The sequence below is a fragment of the Mobula hypostoma genome, chromosome 28 (assembly GCF_963921235.1).
Source record: "Mobula hypostoma chromosome 28, sMobHyp1.1, whole genome shotgun sequence".
NCBI classification, from domain to species: Eukaryota; Metazoa; Chordata; class Chondrichthyes; order Myliobatiformes; family Myliobatidae; genus Mobula; species Mobula hypostoma.
In genome coordinates, this window is record NC_086124.1 from 6,835,723 (window position 1) to 6,860,005 (window position 24,283).

Consider the following 24,283-nt stretch of genomic DNA (forward strand, 5'->3'; position numbering starts at 1 on the left):
TTGACCCCCTCACATCCCCCTTGAACCTGCCCCCTCTCACCTTCAATACATGCCCTCTGGTATTAGACATTCAAACCCTGGGAAACAGATACTCCCTGTCTACTCTATCCATGCCTCATGGTTTTCTTGAGGTCTCTTTGTTTTGTGGCTGCATGTTAGGAGATGAGTCTCAAGGTTGTATAATGATAATAAAAGTATTTTGAGCTTTGAACTTTAACGTTTTCCATTTAACTTCCGCATGTAATATCAAAAATCAGTTAATGCAAATGACTAGGGTTCATCATAACTTACTGGACGTGAGCCAATGCAACTTTTTTAAGCTACCTTCTCAACTAGTAGTTTTGAATGTCCTCACAAATCGAAGAGTAAGGATTTCAGGTTTTGTTCTGTATACATTCTCTGATATTAGATTGAACCATTGAAAGCACTTTGATCACTGCAGCAAAACCATAGTTTTTTTGTTCTAATCGTCTCTTCTAGTAAAAATTGTGTCACATGGATAACTTCATTCACTTCAGCTCTAAAATGATTTCATGCTCTCAGTATTATCTATCTATCCATGCACAGTTTGTTTTCTTTTATACATTGGCCATCTTTTATTCTAGCATTTTCCCCCTTCCTTTGCAGTCCTGAAGAAGGGCCTTCGGCCAAAATGTTGACTGAGTATTCCCCTCTGTAGATGCTGCCTGACCTGCCTAGTTCCTCCAGTGTTTTTTTTGTGTGTTGCTTCGGTTGTTTGTCAGTCTTTGTGTGTAATTTTTCATTGATTCTATTGTATTTCTTTCTTCTGTAAGCACTTGCAGGAAAATGAATTTCAAAGTAGCAAAAGTTGACACATTGGCACTTTGATAATAAATTTAATTTGAACTTTTTTTTTTGTGAATGCAGCTTCTCTGTTGCCGCATACCTGCGATGTTGCTGCAAGCTGGTTCTTGCACTTGTGCAGACAGAAAACCAGAAGATACAGGAACAGAATCAGGCCATTCAGCCCATCGAGTCTGCTCCGCCATTTCGTCATGGCTGATCTTGTATGGTAATGTAGTTGGTGGAAACATACATAATTCACAACCACTGACATTGAGTTGGGGCTCACTTTAAGAGGCTGGTCTGATGTGATGATGTAATGACGTAAAGGGTTTTTAGCCCGCTTTGAGTTCAGTTTTTTGGTGTTCGGTAAATGAGCTGCTTAGGCTTTTCCGAAACATAAAACGTCTCCATTATTTCATTTGCAGAAAGCTACAATCTACTTTTCCTCTTGGCCCCAATTTTCTGCCTTACTTCCCACATTGCTTCATGCCCTGAACAATCAAAACTCTATCAATCTTTGCTTTAAATATACATAAAGATGTGGCCTCCACAGCTATCTGTGGCAATGAATTCCATGTATTCACCTCTCTCTGGCTAAAGAAATTTCTCCTCACCTCCATTCTAAGAGGATGCCCCTCTACTCTGAGGCTGTCCCCTCTGGTCCTAGACTCCTCCACCAGATGTACGTATTTGTCAATAAACTCGACGACAACTTTGAAATCCTATTTGAATCCAAATATTGTCTTCATGCAAGAGACTCCCAACGAAGAAACACAAGAGATTCTGCAGATGCCGGGAATCCAGAACAGCACACACAAAATGCAGAAGGAACTCAGCATCAATGGAAATTGGAAATGAATAAACAGCCAAGTTTCGGGCGGAGACACTCTTCAGGACTCCCAGTGAAGTCCATTAGTTCAGTTAATTCTAAGCGTCAAGGTTAATAAGGAAGTCTATTTTATATATATATCTTTATAGGCATCTATTAGCCTTGTGAGACCATGGATTTGCGCCTTGGAAGGTTTCCGGGGCGCATGCCTGGGCAAGGTTGTATGGAAGACCGGCAGTTGCCCATGCTGCAAGTCTCCCCTCTCCACGACACCAATGTTGTCCAAGGGAAGGGCATTAGGACCCATACAGCTTGGCACCAGTGTCGTCGCAGAGCACTGTGTGGTTAAGTGCCTTGCTCAAGGACACAACACGCTGCCTCAGCCAAGGCTCGAACTAACGACCTTCAGATCACTAGATGAACGCTTTAACCACTTGGCCATGCGCCAACACATATATATATAGTATATATATGTGAATTACTACTAAATATATAAATACATATATATAGTAGTAATTCACATTTTTTCTCTATTATTATGTATTGCATTGTGCTGCTGCTGCAAAGACAACAAATTTCACGACCTACACAACAGGAATTCTGCAGATGCTGGAAATTCAAGCAACACACATCAAAGTTGCTGGTGAACGCAGCAGGCCAGGCAGCATCTCTAGGAAGAGGTACAGTTGATGTTTCGGGCCGAGACCCTTCGTCAGGACTAACTGAAGGAACAGCTAGTAAGAGATTTGAAAGTGGGAGGGGGAGGGGGAGATCCAAAATGATAGGAGGGGGAGGGATGGAGCCAAGAGCTGGACAGGTGATTGGCAAAAGGGATATGAGAGGATCATGGGACAGGAGGCCCAGGGACAAAGACAAGTGGGGGGGAGAAACCCAGAGGATGGGCAAGTGGTATAGTCAGAGGGACAGAGGGAGAAAAGGGAGAGAGAGAGAAAGAATGTGTGTATATAAATAAATAACGGATGGGGTATGAGGGGTATGAAATTTCACGCCCTGCGCTGATGATATTAAACCTGATTCTGAAAGTGAAGCTGAAAGGACGTGGTGCCCGAGGAAGAGATTGTACTTGCTACTGGAGCTAGAGAAACCATCAGGGAGATGATAGAATCAGTATGTGACCACAATACTTGTAAAACTTTAGTCACAAATACGGGAGGTAACTGTGTGGAATCTGTTTGATGGTCACAAAATAGTCCAAACCAAATATCCTTCTGTGAAACCTAAAGTTTGATTTCTTCAGCAGACAAGTACACTGATCATCGGTAAGCTGACTCAATTTTGGTTAGTGTCTGATTAATGTAAAGGTTACATAAAGGTCATCCTGAGTAACAAACGGGATCCATTTTTACAGACCATCTTGAGTCAGTTTTCAAAGTTCAAAGTAATTTGATTATCAAAGTATGCATACGCCACCATTTACAACCCCAAGATTCATTCTCTTGCGGGCACACTCAACAAATCTATAATAGAATAATAACCATAATAGAATCAATTAAAGACCGCACCAACTTGGGTGTTTAACAAGTGTGCAAAAGTGCACGTGTTCATTTATAGAACAGTAAGTTACGACTGCTCGGCAGAGTGACCCACCTTCTTTTCCAGAACACACACAGTAATAGGAGTGCTGTTGCTATTATTACCAGAAAACTAACCGAAATAAGTACCACAATCAAATTTAAACCTGCGAAAGGAAACAAAATTAATTAGTATCCATTTTAATTCTAACGCAATACATCATTCACAAAAGAAGTATGACTTAGATAAACACCAGAAAATCTGCAACACAAACAAGATGCTGGAGGAACTCAGCAGGGCAGGCAGCATCTATGGAAATGAATAAACCGTAGAACTTTCAGGCCGACAAACTTCTTCAGGACCGGAAAGGAATGGGGAAGAGACCAGAATAAAAAGATGGGGGGAGGTGGGGAAAGGGGATCGCTAGAAGGTGATAGGTGAAGCCAGGTGGGTGGGAAAGGTAAAGGGCTGGAGAGGAAGGAATCTGATAGGAGAGGGGAGTGGAGAAAGGGAAGGAGGACAGGGACCCAGGAGGGAAGTGACAGAGAGGTTAGAAAAGGGAAGAGGCTAGAGTGGGGAACAGAAGAAGAGTGGAGGGAGAGGGGAGTAATTTTTTTTTACCAGAAAGAGAAATCTATAATCATGCCATCAGGTTGGAGGCTACCCAAATGGAATATAAGGTGCTGCTCCTTCACTGTAAGGGACAAGAGGAGGCCATGGACCGACATATCTGAATAGGAAGGGGATGAGAATTAAAACTTTGGCCACCTGGAAGTTCTGCTTTTGGCAGATGAAGTGGAGATGCTCGACGATGAGGACCCTCAATTTACACAAGTCTTAGTCAGAGTCACACAGCACAGTATCAGACCCAATTGGCCCCAGCCAAACAAAATGCCCCATTCAATTAAGTCCCATTTACCAGTCTTTGGCTCACATACCTCTAATGCATGGATTCCATGCATTTAAACTTCCAGGGCAGCCTACCATGTGGAACCTTAACAGAGGCCTGTCTGAAATCCATATAAGGAGGAGAAGATGGCGGCGCGATGGCAGCACGCACGGCCTCTCCGGTGGTGATGTCTGTGATCTGTCAAGTAGGGGACCGTTTTCACAATTCTGATTTGATGGAGACAGACGTGAGAGTACGGAGGAACATCTGGAAAACTTCTGAAATGCCTGCTTCGCTGCCACTGCTGCTGTGTGGTAACCGGAATCTCCGGAGCAGAAGGCCCCGAATCCTCGGCTTTGCTTGTTTCAGCGGCCGGGGCGAGGTCGAAGGCGCTCGGCAGAGGATGGCGCTCAGGAGGCTGTATCGGAGGGGCTGGTCGGAGGCTTGAAGTTTTCAGACGGACGGACTCGGTGTCGGCTGTGGTTGGCTGCTTCCAAGGCATCGGCAAGTTGACGGTGCCTGGAGGTTTATGGTGGGGAGTTTCTCCCTTTTGCCGCCTGCTATCGGGGACTCAGGAGTCGATCGACTTGGGACTTTGAGACTTTTTTTTACTGTGCCCATGGTTTGTTCTTCATCAAATTATGGTATTGCTTTGCACTGCTGTAACTGTATGTTATAATTATGTGGTTCTGTTAGTGTTAGTCTTTGGTTTGTCCTGTTTTCTGCGATATCACTCTGGAGAAACATTGTATCATTTCTTAATGCATGAATGCATTTCTAAATGACAATAAAAGAGGACTGAGTGTTCTCATAATCTAAACAACATCTAAGAAAGGATGTGCTTGCATTGGAGAGTTCAGAGGAAGTTTATGAGAACGATTCCGGGAATGAAAGGGTTACCGTATGATGGCTCGGGGCCTGTTATCAGTGGAATACAGCAGAATGAGGGGGGCTTCCAACTGAAACCTATCGAATGTTGAAAGGCCACAATAGAGTGGATGTGGAGAGGATGTTTCCTTTGGTGGGGGAGTCCAGGACAGAGGGCACAGTGTTGAAACAGGGGGACGTCCATTTAGAACAGAGATGAGGAGTAATTTCTTCAGCCAGAGAGTGGTGAATCTGTGGAATTTGTTGCCATGGGCAGCTGTGGGGGCCAAGTCATTAAGGCAGTGGTTGATAGATTCTTGATTAGTCAGGGGCATGAAGGGAAACGGGGAGAAGGTAGAAGGCTGGGGTTGAGACATCTACCCAAGGATGACCTGCAGGCTAGCAGAGGGAAGGAGCACTTGACACCTTCTTTGGTAGAGACGTATCTCCACCCCGCCACCCAACTAAGCCACTAGGTGGTGCAATTTCACTCTTTGCCCTCCCTGGCTGAGCGAGCTGTCAGGAGAATTGAAAACACAGGAGATTCATATGTTTTAACAAAAAAAAACTCCAGAAAATTCTCCTCCTGTGGGCCTAACTAGTCTAAGTCCTTTTCTCTACCCCCAAACCCCCCCCCCCGCCCCCACTGGAATGAATCTCAGTCTTTATAAGGGAAAATAAGATGAATACCATTAAGGCCATCTTTTTTGACCATCAAATAAACATACTGTAAGTCTTAATATACTTTAATAAACATATTAAAATATCTAAATGCCCAAAAGTGAATGATAGAGCTAGCAAACTACTTCCATTGAAAGTTACAAGCAATGCCGTCTTTTGAAATCACAAAGTGCAACTGTGGAAATGAAGAATTTGGAAGGAGAATCTCAGGGTTGTATACCGCAGGCATTCTTTGATAATAAATATACTTTGAATCTTCATTCAGAGCGGCACTTGACACAAGTTATTTGCAAACTGATCACCGTAGTCATAAAACTAATTATTGTGGTCAGAAAACTGCTCATCGTAGTTAGATAGAATGATTAGTTTGTTAAGGTGTACATTAATATAGATAGGTTAAGTTCAAGTTCGTTTTGGGGCCTACCTCTCGAGCACATAGAACTGCGGATAGTGGATCAGTGGCTAACAAGAGTTGAAAGTCATGCCACGCGCCTAATTGATTCTAAAGTTGTTCTGAATAAGGCTTATCCAAGTGCTGACACTGGGGAGGGTTCAAAGGAAGTTCACGAAATGATTTCAGGATTGACCAGCTTGTCATATGAAGATCGTTTGATGGCTCTCGGCAGAAGAATGATGGGTGACCTAATTGAAACCCCAGCTCTGAAACCTATCAAATATTGAAAGGCCTCAATACAGTGGATGTGGAGAGGGTGAATCCTATGATGGGGAGTCTAGAACCAGAGGACACAGCCTCAGAACAGAGGGGCATCTTTTTAGAACGGAGATGAGGAGAAATTTCTTTAGTCAGAGAGTGGTGAATCTGTGGAAGTCGTTGCCACAGGTGGCTGTGGAGGTCAAGTCATTGGGTATTTTTAAGGCAGAGATTGAACGACTCTTGATTAGTCGGGGCATGAGGGATACAAGAAGAGAAGAGATTGGGGCTTTGAAGGAAATGGATCAGACATGATGAAATGGTGGAGCAGACTCGATGGGCCTAATTCTGCTCCTGTATCTTGTGGTCTTATATTCCTGCAATACTGATTAGGTTTACATTAAGTTATTTGAGATGACAACAAAATTTCACAATATCTTTCAGGATTTATTCACAAATCTAATTTTTAATCTGATTTTTAAATGCATCTTCTTACTGTTATTTTGTTTAGACCACTTTATCCATATGTAGGGGAGGAGAAGATGGCGGCGTGACGCAGCGCGCGCGGCCGCTCCCAGATGATATCGGTATTTGTAAGTAGGCACCGTGCACAATCCTGATTTGATGGAGACAGAGGTGAGAAGCACAGAGGAACATCTGGTGAAACTTCTGAAATGCCTGCTTCACTGCCGCTGCTACTGTGTGATCGAGAATCTCCGGAGGGGAAGGCCCCAAATCCTCGGCTTTGCCTACTGCCTGTTGCCGGGGCCGGGGTCGAAGCGCTCGGCAGAGATGGTGCTTGGTGTCGGAGAGCTGTTCGGAGGCTCGAAGTTTTCGGACGGACTCAAGAGTCGGCTGTGGTCGGGTGCTTCCAGGGTGCTGCATCAGCAAATTTGCAGTGCTGGAAGCTCATAGCAGGGAGAGTTTTTCTTCTTTCTACCTTCTGCGTGAGATGATGGGACTTTCGAGAGACTTTGAGACTTTTTTTTACCGTGCCCATGGTCTGTTCTTTATCAAATTACAGCATTGCTTTGCACTGTTGTAACTACATGTTATAATTATGTGGTTTTTGTCAGTTTTTTAGTCTTGGTTTGTCTTATGTTTTTGTCCCTCTAATAGGATTAGCATGGTCAGCAGGGATGAGTTGGGCCAAAGGGCCTGTTTCTGTGCTGTATTTCTCAATAACTTTAGGAGATCTAAATTGAGATATCATTATTGCTACATTCCTTTGCTCTCTCTGGAACCTCCCTAAGTAATTGCTACCAGATGCTGTGTCTTAATTATTGCGTAATTAAGCATAAAGTTGGTTATTTATGTGTAATTATTTTAATTCATAGACCTTCCAATGTTCTCTGGGGCTTCCATCTTCTTGAACTTCTTGTGACCTGTCAGTGATGGTTCATTTCTCTTGTATTCTTTATAACTGGTATTCGTGGAACACACTATCCATGGGGTCTTGGTGTAGAGCATGAATTGACATCTGTCTTTATGGTTTTTCTAAAAGCCCTTAAAATCTTGCATTTCCATCACAACTTTGACATCCCCTTCAGAACCAGAATGAGGTTTAATATCACTGGCACATGTTGTGAAATTTCTTGTCTTTGAGGCAGCAGTGCATTGCAATACATAATAATAGAGAAAAAATAAAACTGAGTTACAGTTATGTTTATTAAATAGTTAAATTGAATAAGCAGGGCAAAAATAAAAAGAAAAAAGTAAAGAAGTAGTGTTCATGGGTTCAATGTCCATTCAGAAATCTGATGGCAGAGGGGGGAGAAAAAGCTGTTGAGTGCGTGCCTTCAGGCTCCTGTACCTCCTTCCTGATGGTGGCAATGAGCAGGGGGCATGTTTTGGGTGATGAGGGTCCTTAATGTTGGATATCTCCTTTCTGAGGCATCGCTCCTCGAAGACGTCCTGGACGCTGGCGAGGCGCTTGCCCCTGATGGAGCTGACTGAGTTTATAACTTTCTGCAGCTTATTTCAATCACCCCCCGACTCCATACCAGATGATGATGTAAACAGTTAAAATGCTCTGCACAGTACATCTGTAGAAACTTACAAGTATTTTAGGTGACATCCCAAATCTCCTCAAACTCTGAGTGTAATATAGCCACCGTTGTGCCTTCTTTGTAGCTGCATCAATATATTGGACCCAGGAGAGATCCTCACAGATACTGACACCAAGAAACTTGAAATTGCTCACTCTGTCCATTTCCAATCCCTCTTATGAGGACTGGTATGTGTTCCCTTGTCTTACCCTTTCTGAAGTCCACAATTCGTTCTTTTCTCTTTCTGATGTTGAGGGAAAGGTTGTTGCTGTAACATACTTTGCAGCTGATGAAGCAGTTTTTTGAACTGCAGTTAATGCTGTAACGTAGGAAATGTGTCCCACAGACAACAATTTGACAATGACCAACCAACCATCGAGGGCAGAATCTTAGATGGTGACGAGAGGGCGTACAGGAGCGAGATATATCAGTTAGTTAAGTGGTGTCGCAGCCACAACCTTGCTCTCGATATTAGTAAGATCAAAAAACTGATTGTGGACTTCAGGAAGGGTAAGACAAAGGAACACAAACATAGAGGGATCAGAAGTGGAGAGAGTGAACAATTTCAAGTTTCTGGGCGTCAAGATCTCTGAGGATCTATCCTGGACCCAACATATCGATGCAGCTACAAAGAAAGATAGTGGTTCTACTTCATTTGGGTTTGAAGAGATTTGGTATGTCACCAAAGACACTCGCAAATTTCTACAGATGTACGTGGAGAGCATTCTAACCGGCTGCATCACCATCTGTTGGGGGGTGGGGGGCTACTGCACAGGATCGAAGTAAACTGCAGAGAGTTGTAAACATAGTCGGCTCCATCTTGGGCAGTAGCCACCATTGTATCCAGGACATCTTCAGGGAGCGATGCCTCAGAAAGGCGGCGTCCATCATTAAGGACCCACACCACCCAGGACATGCCTTGTTCTCATTGCTACCATCAGGAGGTACAGAAGCCTGAAGGCACACACTCAATGATTCAGGAACAGCTTCTTCCCCTCTGCCATCTGATTCCTGAATGGACATTGAACCCATGGACACTACCTCATTACTTTTTTATTTCCTATTTTTTTGTCCCACTTATTTAACTACAAATATACATATGTACTGTTGCTGCAAAGTTAACAAATTTCACGACGGCTGATGATATTAAACCTGTTTCTGATTCTCATTCAGACGTGTCACTGATTGAGGAGGAACATCGGGGCCAGGATACTTTAGAGAACACCACTGCTTCTCTTCAAAACAATGACATCTTTCACATCTACTTAAGAGGAGGCTGAGGGGGAGGAGGTAGGGAATGAGACCTGTGATATACTAATCTCCATTTTGCCTAATTCTGCTCCCACATCTGATTGCCTTATGGTCTACGGATTGCACCTGGGTCCCTGCAGTTTTGAGGCACTAACAACCCAGTTTCAGTCCTGATCTCTGACACTATTGCTGCACCATTGTCCCTCCAACTAATGCATTGAATTAAAACTCAGCCGAGAAAAGGAAAACAGGAAATCTCTCATGCTTTTCACCTCCCATTGCATCTTATACTCAACAAAGTATTTTGGATGTGCATCCGAAGTCTTTGTGCCACCTGTTCTAGTAGAGATTCCTCTGCATATCCAGGAAGAACAGGCCTCAAACAAAGTGCTCTGGAGATGAGCATAGACTATACCACTGGTTAAATAGCCAATTTGTTAATGATAACTGATTTCTAAGTCGATCTGAGAATATCAAGCAAGTGCGTCATCCTAAAGGTGCTGATTCCCCAGAGAGATTTCGCTAAGTCCTCAACTACTTTACCTCAACTAATGAAATTGACAGAAAACCACTGAAGTCCTGAAAAAGGGTCTCGGCCTGAAACGGGGGCTGTTAATTCCTTCTCCATAGATGTTGCCTGACCTGCTGAGCTCCTCCAGCATTTTGTGTGTGTGTTGCTCTGGATTTTTAAATACGAAGGGAATCATGGGTTCCATGATTAGTGCAAGAAAGTGGCACTGGGGTAAAAGATCAAGCCACCATTTTACAGAATAGTGGGGCAGGCACAATGGACTGAATGGCCTGCCTGTTTCCTGTGATTAGTAGCCTATGCATATCATTGATGTGGGTGATTACACCGTCCCCTCCCAGTCAATTTCTAGCTGGGTGGATTCTTAGCTGGTTCCTTTGTAACGTAATCAGTTGCAACTCAACAATCGCATGCAATGGCGTCTCTGCCCCCTCCTAAACCCATCCCACCAGTCCCTCCTACTCCTGGCCACCTCCTTCATCTTCTCTACATGTTGTTGTTCAGCTACATCACCCATCAATTCCCCCCCACACCCCCACCCACAACACAATCCTTCTACTCTGAAAGCTTGAGGTTACCATAAACTCCTTGCTGTGCTGTAACTTGCTCTGAGCTCTGCTCGCTCATTGCCCCATGCTCACTGACTAACACTTGCTTCCCTCTGCAATCTCACAGTTTTAAAGTTCTCATCCTTGTTTTCAAACTCCTCCAGAACTTCCACCCTCCCAGCTCCGTAGCTGCATCAACCCTAAAGTCTGAGCTCTCTGTGCTTTCTCTAATTCTGGCTTCTGAATTGTCCATAAGCTGAGTCCCTTCACCGATGGTGGTAGCTGTGTCCTCATCTGTCAAGACCCTAAACTCTGGAATTTTCTCTCTAATGTTTTCACCTCAAAATCAACCTCAATCTTTAAACAATTATTTGAAGTATGTTCACATTGTCAACAGCAATGTGCAAATACAAGTCACGACTGTTCAGGAGCTGACAGGAGTGAACTGTGGATCTCCCCAATGTTTCTTTTTCAGTTTCTGGTGTCAACAACGTGTCATTATATCTGTCTTTTTCAACCTGCACATTACCTGGCAGATGTTCCTCTACAATTAGCTGATCTGGTGGAGTGCTGCTTTCTGCAGGAACGTCGGTTGGCTTTGGCAGAGGTCTTGGGCTTCGCGGAGCAGCTAGAAAGAAGGAGAAACAGTCATCTAGCATCGCCCACAAATTGGCACAATAATATTGTAGCATTCTCAGGAAATCCATGTCCTAGCGGAAGACAATTTCGAATTGCTTTCCATTGCTACTAAGCATTGTGACGTAGGTGATCGCGGTCTTTCCACGACCATGCTTGTTCTTGGCAAATTTTCTACAGAAGTGGTTTGCCATTGCCTTCTTCTGGGCAGTGTCTTTACAAGATGGGTGACCCCCAGCCACTATCAGAGGTTGTCTGCCTGGCGTCAGTGGTCATATAACCAGGACTTGTGATGTGCACCGGCTGCTCGTACGACCATCCACCACCTGCTCCCGTGGCTTCATGTGACCCTGACCCTGCTCGGGGGGTCTAAGCAGGTGCTACACCTTACCCAAGGGTGACCTGCGGGCCCGGAGAGGGAAGGAGCACCTTACGCCTCCTTCGGTAGAGACGCATCTCCACCCATAGGGTAATATTACCGCAAATAAATTAATAATAAGATAATATTCCAGAAGATTGGCATTCAGTATAAGGTACATTTACGACACAAGTCAAAAAGCACAGAGTTTAACGCCACTGGCACTTCATATGTGATGAGAGCTGGGTGGTGGCAGGGAGTTCAGGAGTCTCACGGCCTGGGAGAAGAAGCTGTCTCCCATCCCAACGGTCCTTGTCCTAACGCTGTGGTACCTCCTGCCTTGTAGGTCAAACTTTAACCGCCTTTTGTAGAAACATAACAGGTTCTGCAGATGCTGGACATATTGAGCCCACAAAAGGGAGGAGCTCAGCAAGTCAGAAATGAAGGGATATCAGCACTGCGTGGGCAGAAAGGATCAGTTTAATTGGCCATTTGATTACTAACTTAATTGGCTCAGCACACCACTGTGGGCCAAAAGGCCTGACCCTGTGCTATGCTCAGTTAATATTTTAACTGATTTATGTTAAAGGAAGGGTGTGTTTGAGAACAAAACATATGCCATATTATTTATTCATCTTTTCCACAGGGTGTAGTCATTGTTGTCAGGGTGAGAGTTCATCGCTCATCACCGGTTATCTCTTGGGAAGATGTCCAGAGACCTTTCTGAACTGCTGAAATCTGCGCGCTGAAGATTCTCCCTCAGTGCTGTTGGGGAGTGAACTGCACAGTTTGGACTCAGTGAAAGGAGAAATCAGGTGTGTAGAATAATGGTTGGCCAAAGAGGATGAACAATAATAACAGCACTGATGCCTCAGTGAAGACTGGTATGTATTCTCCCAATTTCCTCTTCCTGAATCCCACAATCAATTCCTTGGTGTTGCTGCCGAGTTCAAGGTTGTTGTGACACCACTCAGCCAGCTGATCTATCCCACTCCTGCGCACCTCCTCCTCACCATCGGGGATTCTCCCAGTGGAGTTTAGGAGATTTGGTATGCCACACAAACATCTTACAAGTTTCTACAGATGTATGGTGGACAGCGTTCTCACTGGGTGCATCACAGGCTGATAGGGAGACACCAAAGAGGCTGCAGAGGGCTGTAGACTCAAACAGATCCATCATGGCCTCAACCCTCCCCATCATTGAGGACATCGACAAGAGGCGATGTCTCGATAAGGTGCAATCAATCATTAAGGACCCTCACCATCCAGGACATGGCCTCTTCTTATTATTACCATCAGGGAGGAGGTACAGGAGCCTGAAGACCAACATTCTACATAAACAGCTTCTTCCCCTCCACCATCAGATTTGTGAATGGTCCATGAACCTATCAAAACTACCTTGTTCCATTAGCATTATTCTTATAGAGTCATAAGCAGACTAGGGCACAGAAACAGGCCCTTCAGCCCATCTGTTCCATGCCGAACCATTTAAGCTGCCCACTCCCATCGACCTGCACCTGGACCATAGCCCTCCACACCCCTTCCATCCATATTTCTCTTAAGCATTGAAATCGAAATCGCATCCACCACTTGGTGCTGGCGGCTCTTTCTACGCTCTTTACACTATTTATTTATTTCTGCAGTTGATAGACTTTTACGTATCACTGCTGCTAATCAATAAATTTCGTGCCGTACGTTGGCGATAATAAACCTGATTGAAACCTGAAACAGAACCCACAACAGGCGGGGAGCACAGACCTGAGTCCACTGGTAGGAGATTAGAGAGAGGTCGGATAAAAAGCATTCCAATCCTCAGCAGCAGGATCTGGAACTCACTCCCTGAAAGGGTAGTGGAGGCAGACACTCCTGCTACCTTGCAGTGACCCCGGACGAGCACTTTGTTTACTTACTTATTTATATTGATTGAGATACAGTGTGGAAGAGGCCTTTGTGTGGAAAAGTCAACCCTTTCAAGCCACGCCACCCAGCAATTCCCCCCGATTTAATCCTAGCCTAATCACGGGACAATTTACAATGACCAGTTAATCTACCAACCGGTAGGTCTTTGGACTGTGGGAGGAAACCGGAGCACCCGGAGGAAACCCACGCGGTCACAGGGAGTACGTACAAACTCCTTACAGACAGCGGTGGGAATTGAACCCGGATCGCTTGTACTGTAAAGCGCTGTGCTAACCACTGCACTACCTAACTCGCCAGCTCCAGTCGTACGGCGAAAGCTGGTGGGATATGCCCCAAGAGCAGGGAAGGGGCATTAACCTAACATTTCGTTTCGGCTTCCTCCCACCCGATGACTGAATAGACTCATTCTGTGGTGCAGATGTCTGTGCTGTCCTCTCCCGAAAGAAATAAAGGTTATTTTTCCCAACATTCTGACATTTATTTCTTCTCTTTCACTCATGGATCCCACAAATATTATTGGCCAATAAACTGGAAAGTTTAACTGAGATTAGGAGGACGACGGCGCCTAATGGCGACTCCTTTGTTTGCATCTTCGGAAACAGCTCTATTTCTATCTTTGACATCTCTTTTTTTCCCCTTTCAAGGTTATTTGGAAGACCCCGACCTGGAGTTACCCGCTGACTTCGGTTCTCTGCGGAAATGGGACCCGCCCTCGGGGCCTCACGACCGGCCGCTTTTTGATACGCCAAGGACACGGCCTGGAAGACTAGCGTGCCTTCAGGGTGCCGGATTTACGTGGCTCTGGAGGCGGGCGGATTCAAAGCCGGTGCTGCTGCCACCTGACGCATCGTGGGAGACGGAAGATCGTAAGCAGCGAGCTGGCTGCTGGCTGTGTGCCCAGAGACTCGAGTTCTTTGGGCACAGAGCTCGGAAGAATTGACACAAGAGACTTTTAACACCATAAATCAGCAAGTTCTTTTGTTATGTCTCCCCTCTCGCTGTGAAATGGGGACACCTCTTTTTCCCTTATTAGGGAGAGAGAGAGAGAGAGCCTGTGGTATGTCAAATACTAGGTGAATGAGTAGTTTTTGGGGTACTGCAAATCTGTGTTTTTATTAATGCTTGAGTGCTCAGTGGGGGGGGTGCAGATGCTTTTTTGCTGGTGGGGGAGGGGGTTATTGCATTGCAGCTGCTTGTGCGTGGGAGGGGGGAGCTGGGGAGGAGCTTTGGGGTTCTAATGTTTAACTGTCATTCATTCTTTGGGGCACTCCTCTGTTTTTGTGGATGTTTGCGAAGAAGAAGAATTTCAGGATGTATACTGTACACATTTCCCTGATATTAAATGAACCTATTGAAACCGACTGGGATTTGACCTGCGACCGCCAGGCAGGAGGTACGGCAGCATAAGAACCAGAACTCTCAGGCTTCTTCTCCCAGCGTTTTAGACTTCTTTACACCCTGTAGGAATGTCCTGAGCACCCCCTCCCCACCCCCTGCACTCCCCAACTCCCAGGCACACTCTCGTTCTGCACTGGTCACTTCCCATCATTTATTGCTGCCGTTCCACAAGTGTATACGATTGTTTGTTTTATTATACTAGTGTCAGTCACATTATACTGTCCGTCGTAAACACACACTTTGCGCCTTATATCAACCTGTCAACCTTCAGGCCATGCCACGCAGGGATCTGTGCTAATATTATTTTGTGACTGTACGTGTTGGATCATATCTACGTGTGGTGTGTGTGACTATATGTACTGTGCTCTGCTCCTTGGCCCCAGAGGAAAGTTTTGTTTAGCTGGAGACCTGTGTATGGTTCAATGACAGTAAACTTGAACCTGATCTTGTGAACTATGTGTATTACAGGCAGGGGAGCGAAGTCAAACATTTGCACAGCACCGTCGAAGTGCTTACAGTACCGTGCAAAAGTCTTACGCACATCTATATAGCACAGTGCTGTATTTGTCACCCTGGAGTGGAGAGCGAGTTTGTGCATCTGGCAGGAGCAAAGGATGCTGGAAATGGCGAGGGTGGAGCGCCGTGGCGAGGGTGGAGCGCCGTGGGGAGGGTGTGGGTCAGATGGCAGAGAAAGAGTGTCAGGGACAGTGGGTGTGGTGTGGGTGCAGACACACCCAGCCCAGAGACAGCAGGCAAGGTCATTTGATTCCAAAAAATTGGTTTACTGATCATTACAGAATGTCTCTCTGGTGCTTCCCGCTCCCTCCTCTCTCCCTTCCCCTTTTCCCAACCATGATTCCCCTCTCCCTGCCCCCTTCCCACTCTCAGTCCACAATAGAGACTCACATCAGAATCAGGTTTATCATCACTCATGTATATCACGAAATTCATTTTGTTTTTGCGGCAGCGCACAGTGCAATACATAAAATTACTACAGTGCAGTGCAAAACTCTCAGGCAGCCTAGTTCTATATATATGCCTAAAACTTTTGCACAGGACTGTATCTCTGGGATTCCCACCCCTGAGCCCACGAAGTAGAGAAGTTTGAAACTTTACCAGCTTTGCGGCTCTTTGGTGACGGCTTGCAGCCCAGCACCTCCACCTTCAGAGCTACTCTTTCGTGCCACTGCTGCGGAATGACACGAATGTACCGCGCCACAATCGACGGGATAAAGTTATTGCGAACGAGCTGATCGTTGTTCACGTTTCCTTGAAAGATCTTTGCCGGAACAAAAGGAAGATAATAGTAGGGAACCAAGTTAGTCTTTCTGGTATTTAAAAGAGTACAAATACTTTGAAGAGACAGGCAACGGAATAAGCGCAGAAAGTTATGGTCCTTGTGCAGTCAAAGGGGTTAGCACACAAAGGGAAAAGCAAGAGGCCAGCATGAAAATGATGGGCTGAAAGGCCCATTTCTGTGCTGTATTTCCCAAAAATATACATGTTCCATGCCTCTACATTAACTCTCATTGAAGAGCAAAGGAGTACTCACCCGGTCCAGTCCATTCCGCTAGTCATCGTCATCATTATGTGCTGTGTCATATGACATCATCATTATGTGCCGTGTCATATGACATCATTATTATGATGACATGGGCGATCAGGGTCTATGACCATGTTTGCTCTTGTCAAAGTTTTCTAGAAAAGTGCTTTGTCATTGCCTTCTTCTGGGCAGCGTCTTTACACGACGGGTGACCCCAGCCATTATGGAGCCATAGAGTCATAGAAAAGTGTGGCATGGAAACAGGCCCTTTGGCTCATCTAATCTGTGCTGAACCACTTAAACTGCCTACTCCCATCGACCAGCATCAGGACCATAGCCCTCCATACCCCTACGATCCATGTACCCATCCAAACTTCCAAATTTTGAAATTGAGCTGACATGCACCACTTGTGCTGGCAGCTCATTCCACACTCTCACGATCTTCTGAGTGAAGAAATTTCCCCTCATGTTCCCCATAAACTTTTCACCTTTCACCTGTAACCCAGGACCTCTGGTTGTTGTCCCACCCAACCTCAGTGGAAAAAGCCTGCTTGCATTTACCCTATCTATACCCCTCATAATTTTGAATACCTCTGTCGAATCTCTTCTCAGTCTTCTATGTTCCAAGGAATAAAGTCCTAATCGAATCAATCTTGCCTTATAACTCAGGTCTTCCTGACCTGGCAACATCCTTGTAAATTTTCTTTGTACTCTTTCAAACCTTCCTGTAGGTAGGTGACCAAAACTGCACACAATACTCCAAATGAGGCCTCACCAATGTTTTATACAACTTCAACATAACATCCCATCTTCTGTATTCAAAACATTGATTTATAAAGGTCAATCGGCCAAAACCTTCCTTCATGATTCTATCTACCTGTGACGCCACTTTCAACAAGTTATGGACCTGTATTTCCAGATCCCTTTGTTCTACCACACTCCTCAGTGACTATGTAGGACCCACTTGTATTACTCATCTCAGTTCCAAATGGACATCCTTCTACTCTGTGGCTGTGTCCTCTGGTCCTAGACTCACCCGCCACAGGAAACATCCTCTTCACCTCCACTCTATCGAGGCCTTTCAACGTTCAATAGATTTCAATGAGATGGGTGATGAACAAGGGTAAAGACAAAGACTGCTTATGAGTAGCACCCAAGTTCAGGGTCAGAGCTGATGGCGATCCCAAGCTATCTCATTATATATTCCAAAATCCGAAACCGGAAACATTTCCGGCCTCAAACACAAGGGGTACTCAACCTGTATTTCTAAATCCCTTCAGCGATGTCGATCCTGCTGACTGTGTGGGAGTCCAGCCCCACCCCATACTCCAGTTTCCTTACATATCCCAAAGGTGTGTTGGTTGATTACTGCCAATTTCCCCTATTGTGCAGGAGAGGGGTAAAATTAGGGGTTGGAGCAGATGGGAAAGTGGGGAGAATAATGTGCGATGGGACAGAATTAGTGTATAATTGGGTGGATGATGGTCAGCATTCACTAAGTGGGCTGAAGGCCTGTTTTTAATACTGCATCTACCTATGGGACAACTTACAATATAACTGACCAACTGCTAGGTCTTTGGACTGTGGGAGGAAACCAGAGCACCTGGAGGAAACCCACGCGGTCACGGGGAAAGACGTACAAACTCCTTACAGGCATCGGTGGGAAATGAACCCATGTCACCAGTAGTGTAGAGTGTTGTGCTAACCAACACACTACCATGCTTGCCCCGATTAAATTAAGTACCTTGTCTTCCTTGCTGTTCTTGCACCTGTAGAATCTCCAGTTTCCTCCATCCTTACTGTGGGAAATCTTGTATGTCTTCACATAAAAGTTATACCCATTGTTGGTGCTGCCCTTGGTCACAATCCCTGGAAGTGGAGAAGATGTAGAGTAGTGCTCAGTCACACAGAGAACACAATAGCCGGAGATAGAAAGTTTATCGATGAGGGTTTCATTGCAGGATAAATTACAGGCGAGTTGCAGCGGGCATCGAGCCAAGGTGGAAACGAGTTTGTCAGCCGGGGTCAAGTTGAAAATGGCACCAAGCACATCCGTGATGTAAAACCTGGTTCTGACACTGTAACGTGTATTTCCCATAAACTGAAATAAGTCCGTCAAAAACTTCCTCACTTTCACAACTCTCACTTTGGCTCCTGAAAGAAAGGGAGATAACTACACTCTCTTACCCCATCATTGAAATGCTCCCACAACCAGTGATCTCACTTTAAGGACTCTTTATCTCATGTTCTCGTTATTTATTGCTATTTATTTATATTTGCATTTGCACAGTTTGTTGTCTTCTGCACTCTGGTTGATCTTTCATTGATCCTGTTATAGGTACTCTTCTATAGATTTGCTGAGTATGCCCGCAGGAAAATGAATCTCAGGGTTGTATATGGTGACTTGAATGTACTTTGACAATGAAATCTACTTTGAACTTGAGGTAAAGACAGTGGATAAAGTAGGCTCAGAAGTTGAGAAGAAGTCCAAGGTAGTCACGTGGTTGAAACGACTGTCAGCTGCAGCTAACTGGAAGTCTGGACCTTTTTTTTGACCCCAGCAGGGGTGGTGGGGTGGAGATACGTGTCTACCAAAGGAGGTGTAAGGTGCTCCTTCCCGCCGCTAGCCTGCAGGTCACCCTTGGGCAAGGTGCAGCACCTGGCTAGTGAGTAGAAGAGAAAGGATAAGAGGGAATCCTGAATGGGGAATGTATAAAAGAGAGTTGTGAGGAGAAATTGATGTTAATACCCCCAGGTTGGAGGCTACCCAGCCAATAATGTGCTTTTGAAGAAATAACAGCTCTCAGTGCTGATCAACACTGGCACACCTCAGGGATGTGTGATTAATCCACTGCTCTACTCTCTCTCTCTCCCTGCATGGCCCACGCACAGCTCAAGTGCCATCTATAAATTTGCTGATGATACAACCATTGTTGGGAGAATCTCAGATGGGGACGAGAGGGTGTACAGGAGCGAGATATGCCAGCCAGTCAAGCGGTGTTGCATTCAACGTCAGTAAGACCAAAGGTTTAGATCACTTTGTAGCAATCTGTTTTCACTTTGACATGAGAGTCCTTTTCTGCTGATCAGTGTCAAAAAAGTCAAATTAAATCCACTGTGATTCAATGTTGTAAAACAATACAATGTGAAAATTTCTAAGGGGGGGTGAACTTATAGGCACTATAAATACTTACTGTATTTATTTATTTCTAATTTAAATAAATCTAGAAATTTATTATCACATATTGCATTGTACTGCTGCCACAAAGTTAACAAATTTCACGACATATGCCAGTGATATTAAACCCGACTCTGATTCATTTGACCAACCTGTGATGTTCTTCCGCTCTCCCAAGTCTATCTGCAGCCACTCTTCACTGCTGCGAGAGCTGGCGGCCCACGCCCAGGGGGGTCCTTTACTGCTGGTCTGAGCTTTGTCAGGGGACCAGATAGTCAACTCTCCAATGCTGTTCCTCTCCGCCCAGGAGGACGAGGCGGTAAAGTGCCTGCTGTCCAGAACATTGCTGCAATCTATGGGGAGAGAGAGAGAGAGATGACAACTGAGGTGTTATGCAGCATTGATCAGTGCCGGATTATCATCGGGGGTATTCCCTTTTCAACTTTCTTCCAATTTGTGGAGATTTCCTTTTCAACTGCGGCCGTGACAGAGAGGTGAAAGTGACATCGTCTTCTCCGCTCACTCACCCACCCCACCGTGCCTTTATCATTAACCTGGGCAGCACGGTGGCGTAGCGGTTAGCACAGCGCTTTACCGTGCCAGAGGCCGGGGGTTCAATTCCCGCCACTGCCTGTGAGGAATTTGTACGTTCTCCCCGTGACCGTGTGGTTCTGCCAGTTGGTAGGTTAATTGGTCGTTGTAAATTGTCCCGTGACTAGATTAGATTAGATTAGATTAGATTATGAGGACACGCAGTCCTCTTTTATTGTCATTTGGTAATGCATGCATTAAGAAATTATACAATGTTCCTCTGGTGTGATATCACAGAAACACTGGACAGACCAAGACTGAAAAACTGACAAAACCACATAATTATAACATATAGTTACAACAGTGCAACAATACCTTAATTTGATGGAGAACAGACCATGGGCACGGTAAAAAGAAGTCTTAAAGTCTCTCGAAAGTCCCATTATCTCACTCAGATGGTAGAAAACTCTCCCTGCCATGAGCTTCCAGCGCTGCAAACTTGCCGATGCAGCACCCTGGAAGCACCCGACCACAGTCCGACTCTGAGTCCGTCCAAAAACTTCGAGCCTCCGACCAGCCCTCTGACACCTAGCACCAAGCACCATCTCTGCCGAGCGCTTTGACCCCAGCCCCGGCCGCCAGCAACAGGCAAAGCCAAGGATTTGGGGCCTTCCCCTCCAGAGATTCTCGATCGCACAGTAGCAGCAGCAGCAAACCGGGTATTTCAGAAGTTTCTCCAGATGTTCCTCCAAGCTTCTCACGTCTGTCTCCATCAAGGATAGGCTAGGATTAAATTGGGGAATGGCTGGGTCATGCGGCTTATTCCAATCTGGATCTGTGGATCCGGATGGGAATAGACAAAGATAATCAATCTACGTTTATAAGCTATCTCGTGCAGGTATTTATATTTATTGTGCTTATTTTTTTTAACTATTGCATTCGCTATCTTACAAACAAGAAAAAAAGCTGCAGATGCTGGAAATCCGAGCAACACGCCCAAAACGCTGGAGGAACTCAGCAGGCCAGGCAGCATCTATGGAAAAAAACACAGTCGACGTTTTGGGCCGAAACCCTTCGGCGGGACGGAAGCATTCTTCATCTTATTGTGTTTTCTTGTGCTGCTTTAGATCCTGAGTAACTATTATTTCATTCTCCTCAGCACTTCAGTACTGGAATTGATATTAAGCAGTCTTGAATCCGATTGGCAGAAGTGCCTGATGAGGTTTGCTAGTTGAGAATCCCAGAGAGATATATAGCGATAGGGACTATGGCCACTGAGTCTGTCCATTATCCCACATTGATAAAGATTGCAGATAAAGACGAGTTTTATTTGTCACATGTACTGTACATCGAAACATCCAATAAAATGTGACTGCTGTGTCATGACCAATACATCATCGCACTGTACGGGGTGGGGGAGTGGCAGCACATAAGTGTCGCCACGCTTCCAGCGCCAACACAGTGTGCCCACGATTCACTAACCTTAACCTGTGCATCTTTGGAGCGAGGGAAGAAACTGGAGCACCCAGAGGAAACCCCACACTGTCACAGATAGAGAGTACAAACTCCTTACAGGCAGTGGCGGGAATTGAATCCCGATCTTCCAACTGCTGGAAGATTCCAAGCGCTAAGCTAACCACTCAGTTACCACACCACTCCCTGGATTCTATCGCTCACTTACACTAGGGGCAATTTACAGTGGCTAATTAACCCCTAACTTAGAGTTAATTTACGGAGGCCAATTAACTGTCTAACCCACATGCCTTTGGGACGGGGAGGAAACTGGCACATTCTGGGGAAACCCATACAGTCACGGAAAGAACATGCAAACTCCACACAGACAGCACCAGTGGACAGGATTCAACCTGTACTCCAGTGGTCCTCGACCACCGGGCCACAAAGCATGTGCTACTAGGCCGCGAGGAAACGATACGATTTGGCGATATGAAACGATATGAGTCAGCTGCACCTTTCCTCATTCCCTGTCACGCCCACTGTTGAATTTGAACGCACGCGAGGTCATCAGTCGGTTATTAACTTACAACTAGTCAATGAGTAAAAAACAAACGTCGTTTGAGAGTTTCTTTGGAAGACGTGGTCAGCCCTACCAGGTAGGGGACATATCAATGATGATGATAACGCAGAGACAACTGAGGCTGAAATGGCAAAATAAAAAAAGCTTCCTTCAACAGAAAATACGACGAGTCGTACATAAAATATGCCTTTATTGCGACCGGTGACTCGCACGCTCCAAGCCCCCTGTGTGTGATGTGTGGAGACAAGCTGTCTAATGAGGCAATGAAGTCCTCAAATCTGAGTCCAAGCACCCTGCACTTAAAGACAAACCCGCTGAGTTTTTTGAGTGGAAAAAACATGATCAAGCGGGACAGAAGCAAATGCTGAGAGCCAGCACCTCCACAAACGCTGAGAGCCAGCACCTCCACAAACGCTGCTGCTCTGAGAGCGTCGTACTTAGTGGCTAGCCGTATTGCTAAGGCTAAGAAGCCTTTCACTGTTGGTGAAGAATTGATTCTGCCTGCTGCCAAGGACATGTGCCGTGAACTGTAGGCAGAAGCTGCAGCTAACAAGATGGCACAGGTTTCTCTTTCAGCTACCACAGTTTCAAGGAGAATTGATGACATAGCGGAGGACATCGAAGCACAGCTGTTGGGACGGCTTAACGATTCACCATGGTATGCTATCCAGGTCGACCCCAGTCTACCGACGTCGACAACAAGGCAATACTGCTGGTTTATGTGCGATATATATTTCAAGACGATGTGCACGAGTATATGTTGTGCGCACTGCCGCTGCCAACTAACACAACTGGGGCAGAACTATTCAAGTCTTTGAATGACTACATGTCAGGCAAACTGGACTGGTCATTCTGTGTTAGATAGGCACAGACGGGGCTGCAGCTATGACTGGACGGCTGTCTGGTTTCACGACCCAATTCAGAGAGGTTGCTCCTGAATGCTACTCTACACACTGTGTCACACACAGGGAAATGCTGGCTAGCTGGAAAATGTCACCTGATCCTAACAGCGTATTGAGTGACGTTGTTGAAGTTACCAATCACATCAAAGCAAAAGCCCTTAACTCACGTCTGTTTGAGCAGCTTTGTGAGGAAATGGATGCAGAGCACAAACGCCTTCTCTTACACACTGAAGTCAGGTGGCTATCAAGGGGGAGAGCCCTGGCCACGGTTTTTGAGTTAAGAGAGCAGCTACAGAGATTTCTTTCAGGAAAAAAGTCACCACTGGCAGCACACTTCAGTGATGAGGAGTGGATAGCAAAACTCACTTATCTGTGTGACATCTTCAACCTGCTCAATGAACTCAATTTGTCACTCCAGGGGAGAATGACAGCTGCCTTCAAGTTGGCAGATAAGGTGTCTGCTTTCAAAACCAAACTGGAACTGTGGGGACGGCGAGTGGACAGGGGCATATTTGACATGTTCCCAACACTGCTGTGATTTTGGGAGAGACTGAGGCTGCACCGTCCTTCTCACAGCTGGTGCGCGATCACCTATCTTCGCTGTCGACAGAATTTGAGTGTTACTTCCCAACCAAAAGTGACCCAAGATGTGCAAAGGAATGGGTCCGTGACCCATCTGTGAATGTCCCCGGTGAATCATCCATGTCAGTGTGGGAAGAAGATCAACTCCTCGAGCTTGCAAATGACAGTGGGCTGAAAAGTATGTTTGACATAACATCTCTGCCGGCATTCTGGATCAAAGTCAAGGCTGAATATCCTGAGACAGCCACAAAAGCACTGAAACGTTGCTTCCATTTCCAACATCATATCTCTGAGAAGCGGGGTTTTCTGCAATGAATGCAACGAAAACTAAATTGCGGAATAGACAGGACATAAGGAACCCCCTTCGAGTATCGCTGTCTCCCGTCACCCCTTGATGGGACTGTCTTGTTGCAGGGAAACAAGCCCAGGGCTCCCACTGAATCAGCGATACTAGTGTGTTGCAATGATTTTATATGCTCATATGAGGAAAATATGCGCTGTGTGTTTAATATCCAAACGTGACTTAAAATGTTATGATGCTATTGACTTATAAGTGACTTATAATT

General features: G+C 45.5%; 1 protein-coding gene across 3 annotated transcripts in view; it reads right to left on the minus strand.

The window, feature by feature from the left end:
* The window catches only part of si:dkey-34d22.1 (discoidin, CUB and LCCL domain-containing protein 1), a 205,913-nt gene that overhangs the window by 14,050 nt on the left and 167,580 nt on the right, over positions 1-24,283 (minus strand). For all 3 annotated transcript variants that reach the window (XM_063034701.1, XM_063034700.1, XM_063034702.1), the window contains 5 exons: positions 19,820-20,020; positions 18,234-18,358; positions 16,063-16,225; positions 11,164-11,262; positions 3,245-3,335 (listed from right to left, as the gene is read on the minus strand). In XM_063034701.1, coding sequence (XP_062890771.1) covers positions 3,245-3,335; positions 11,164-11,262; positions 16,063-16,225; positions 18,234-18,358; positions 19,820-20,020 — 679 coding nt within the window. The remainder of the gene's footprint in view (positions 1-3,244; positions 3,336-11,163; positions 11,263-16,062; positions 16,226-18,233; positions 18,359-19,819; positions 20,021-24,283) is intronic.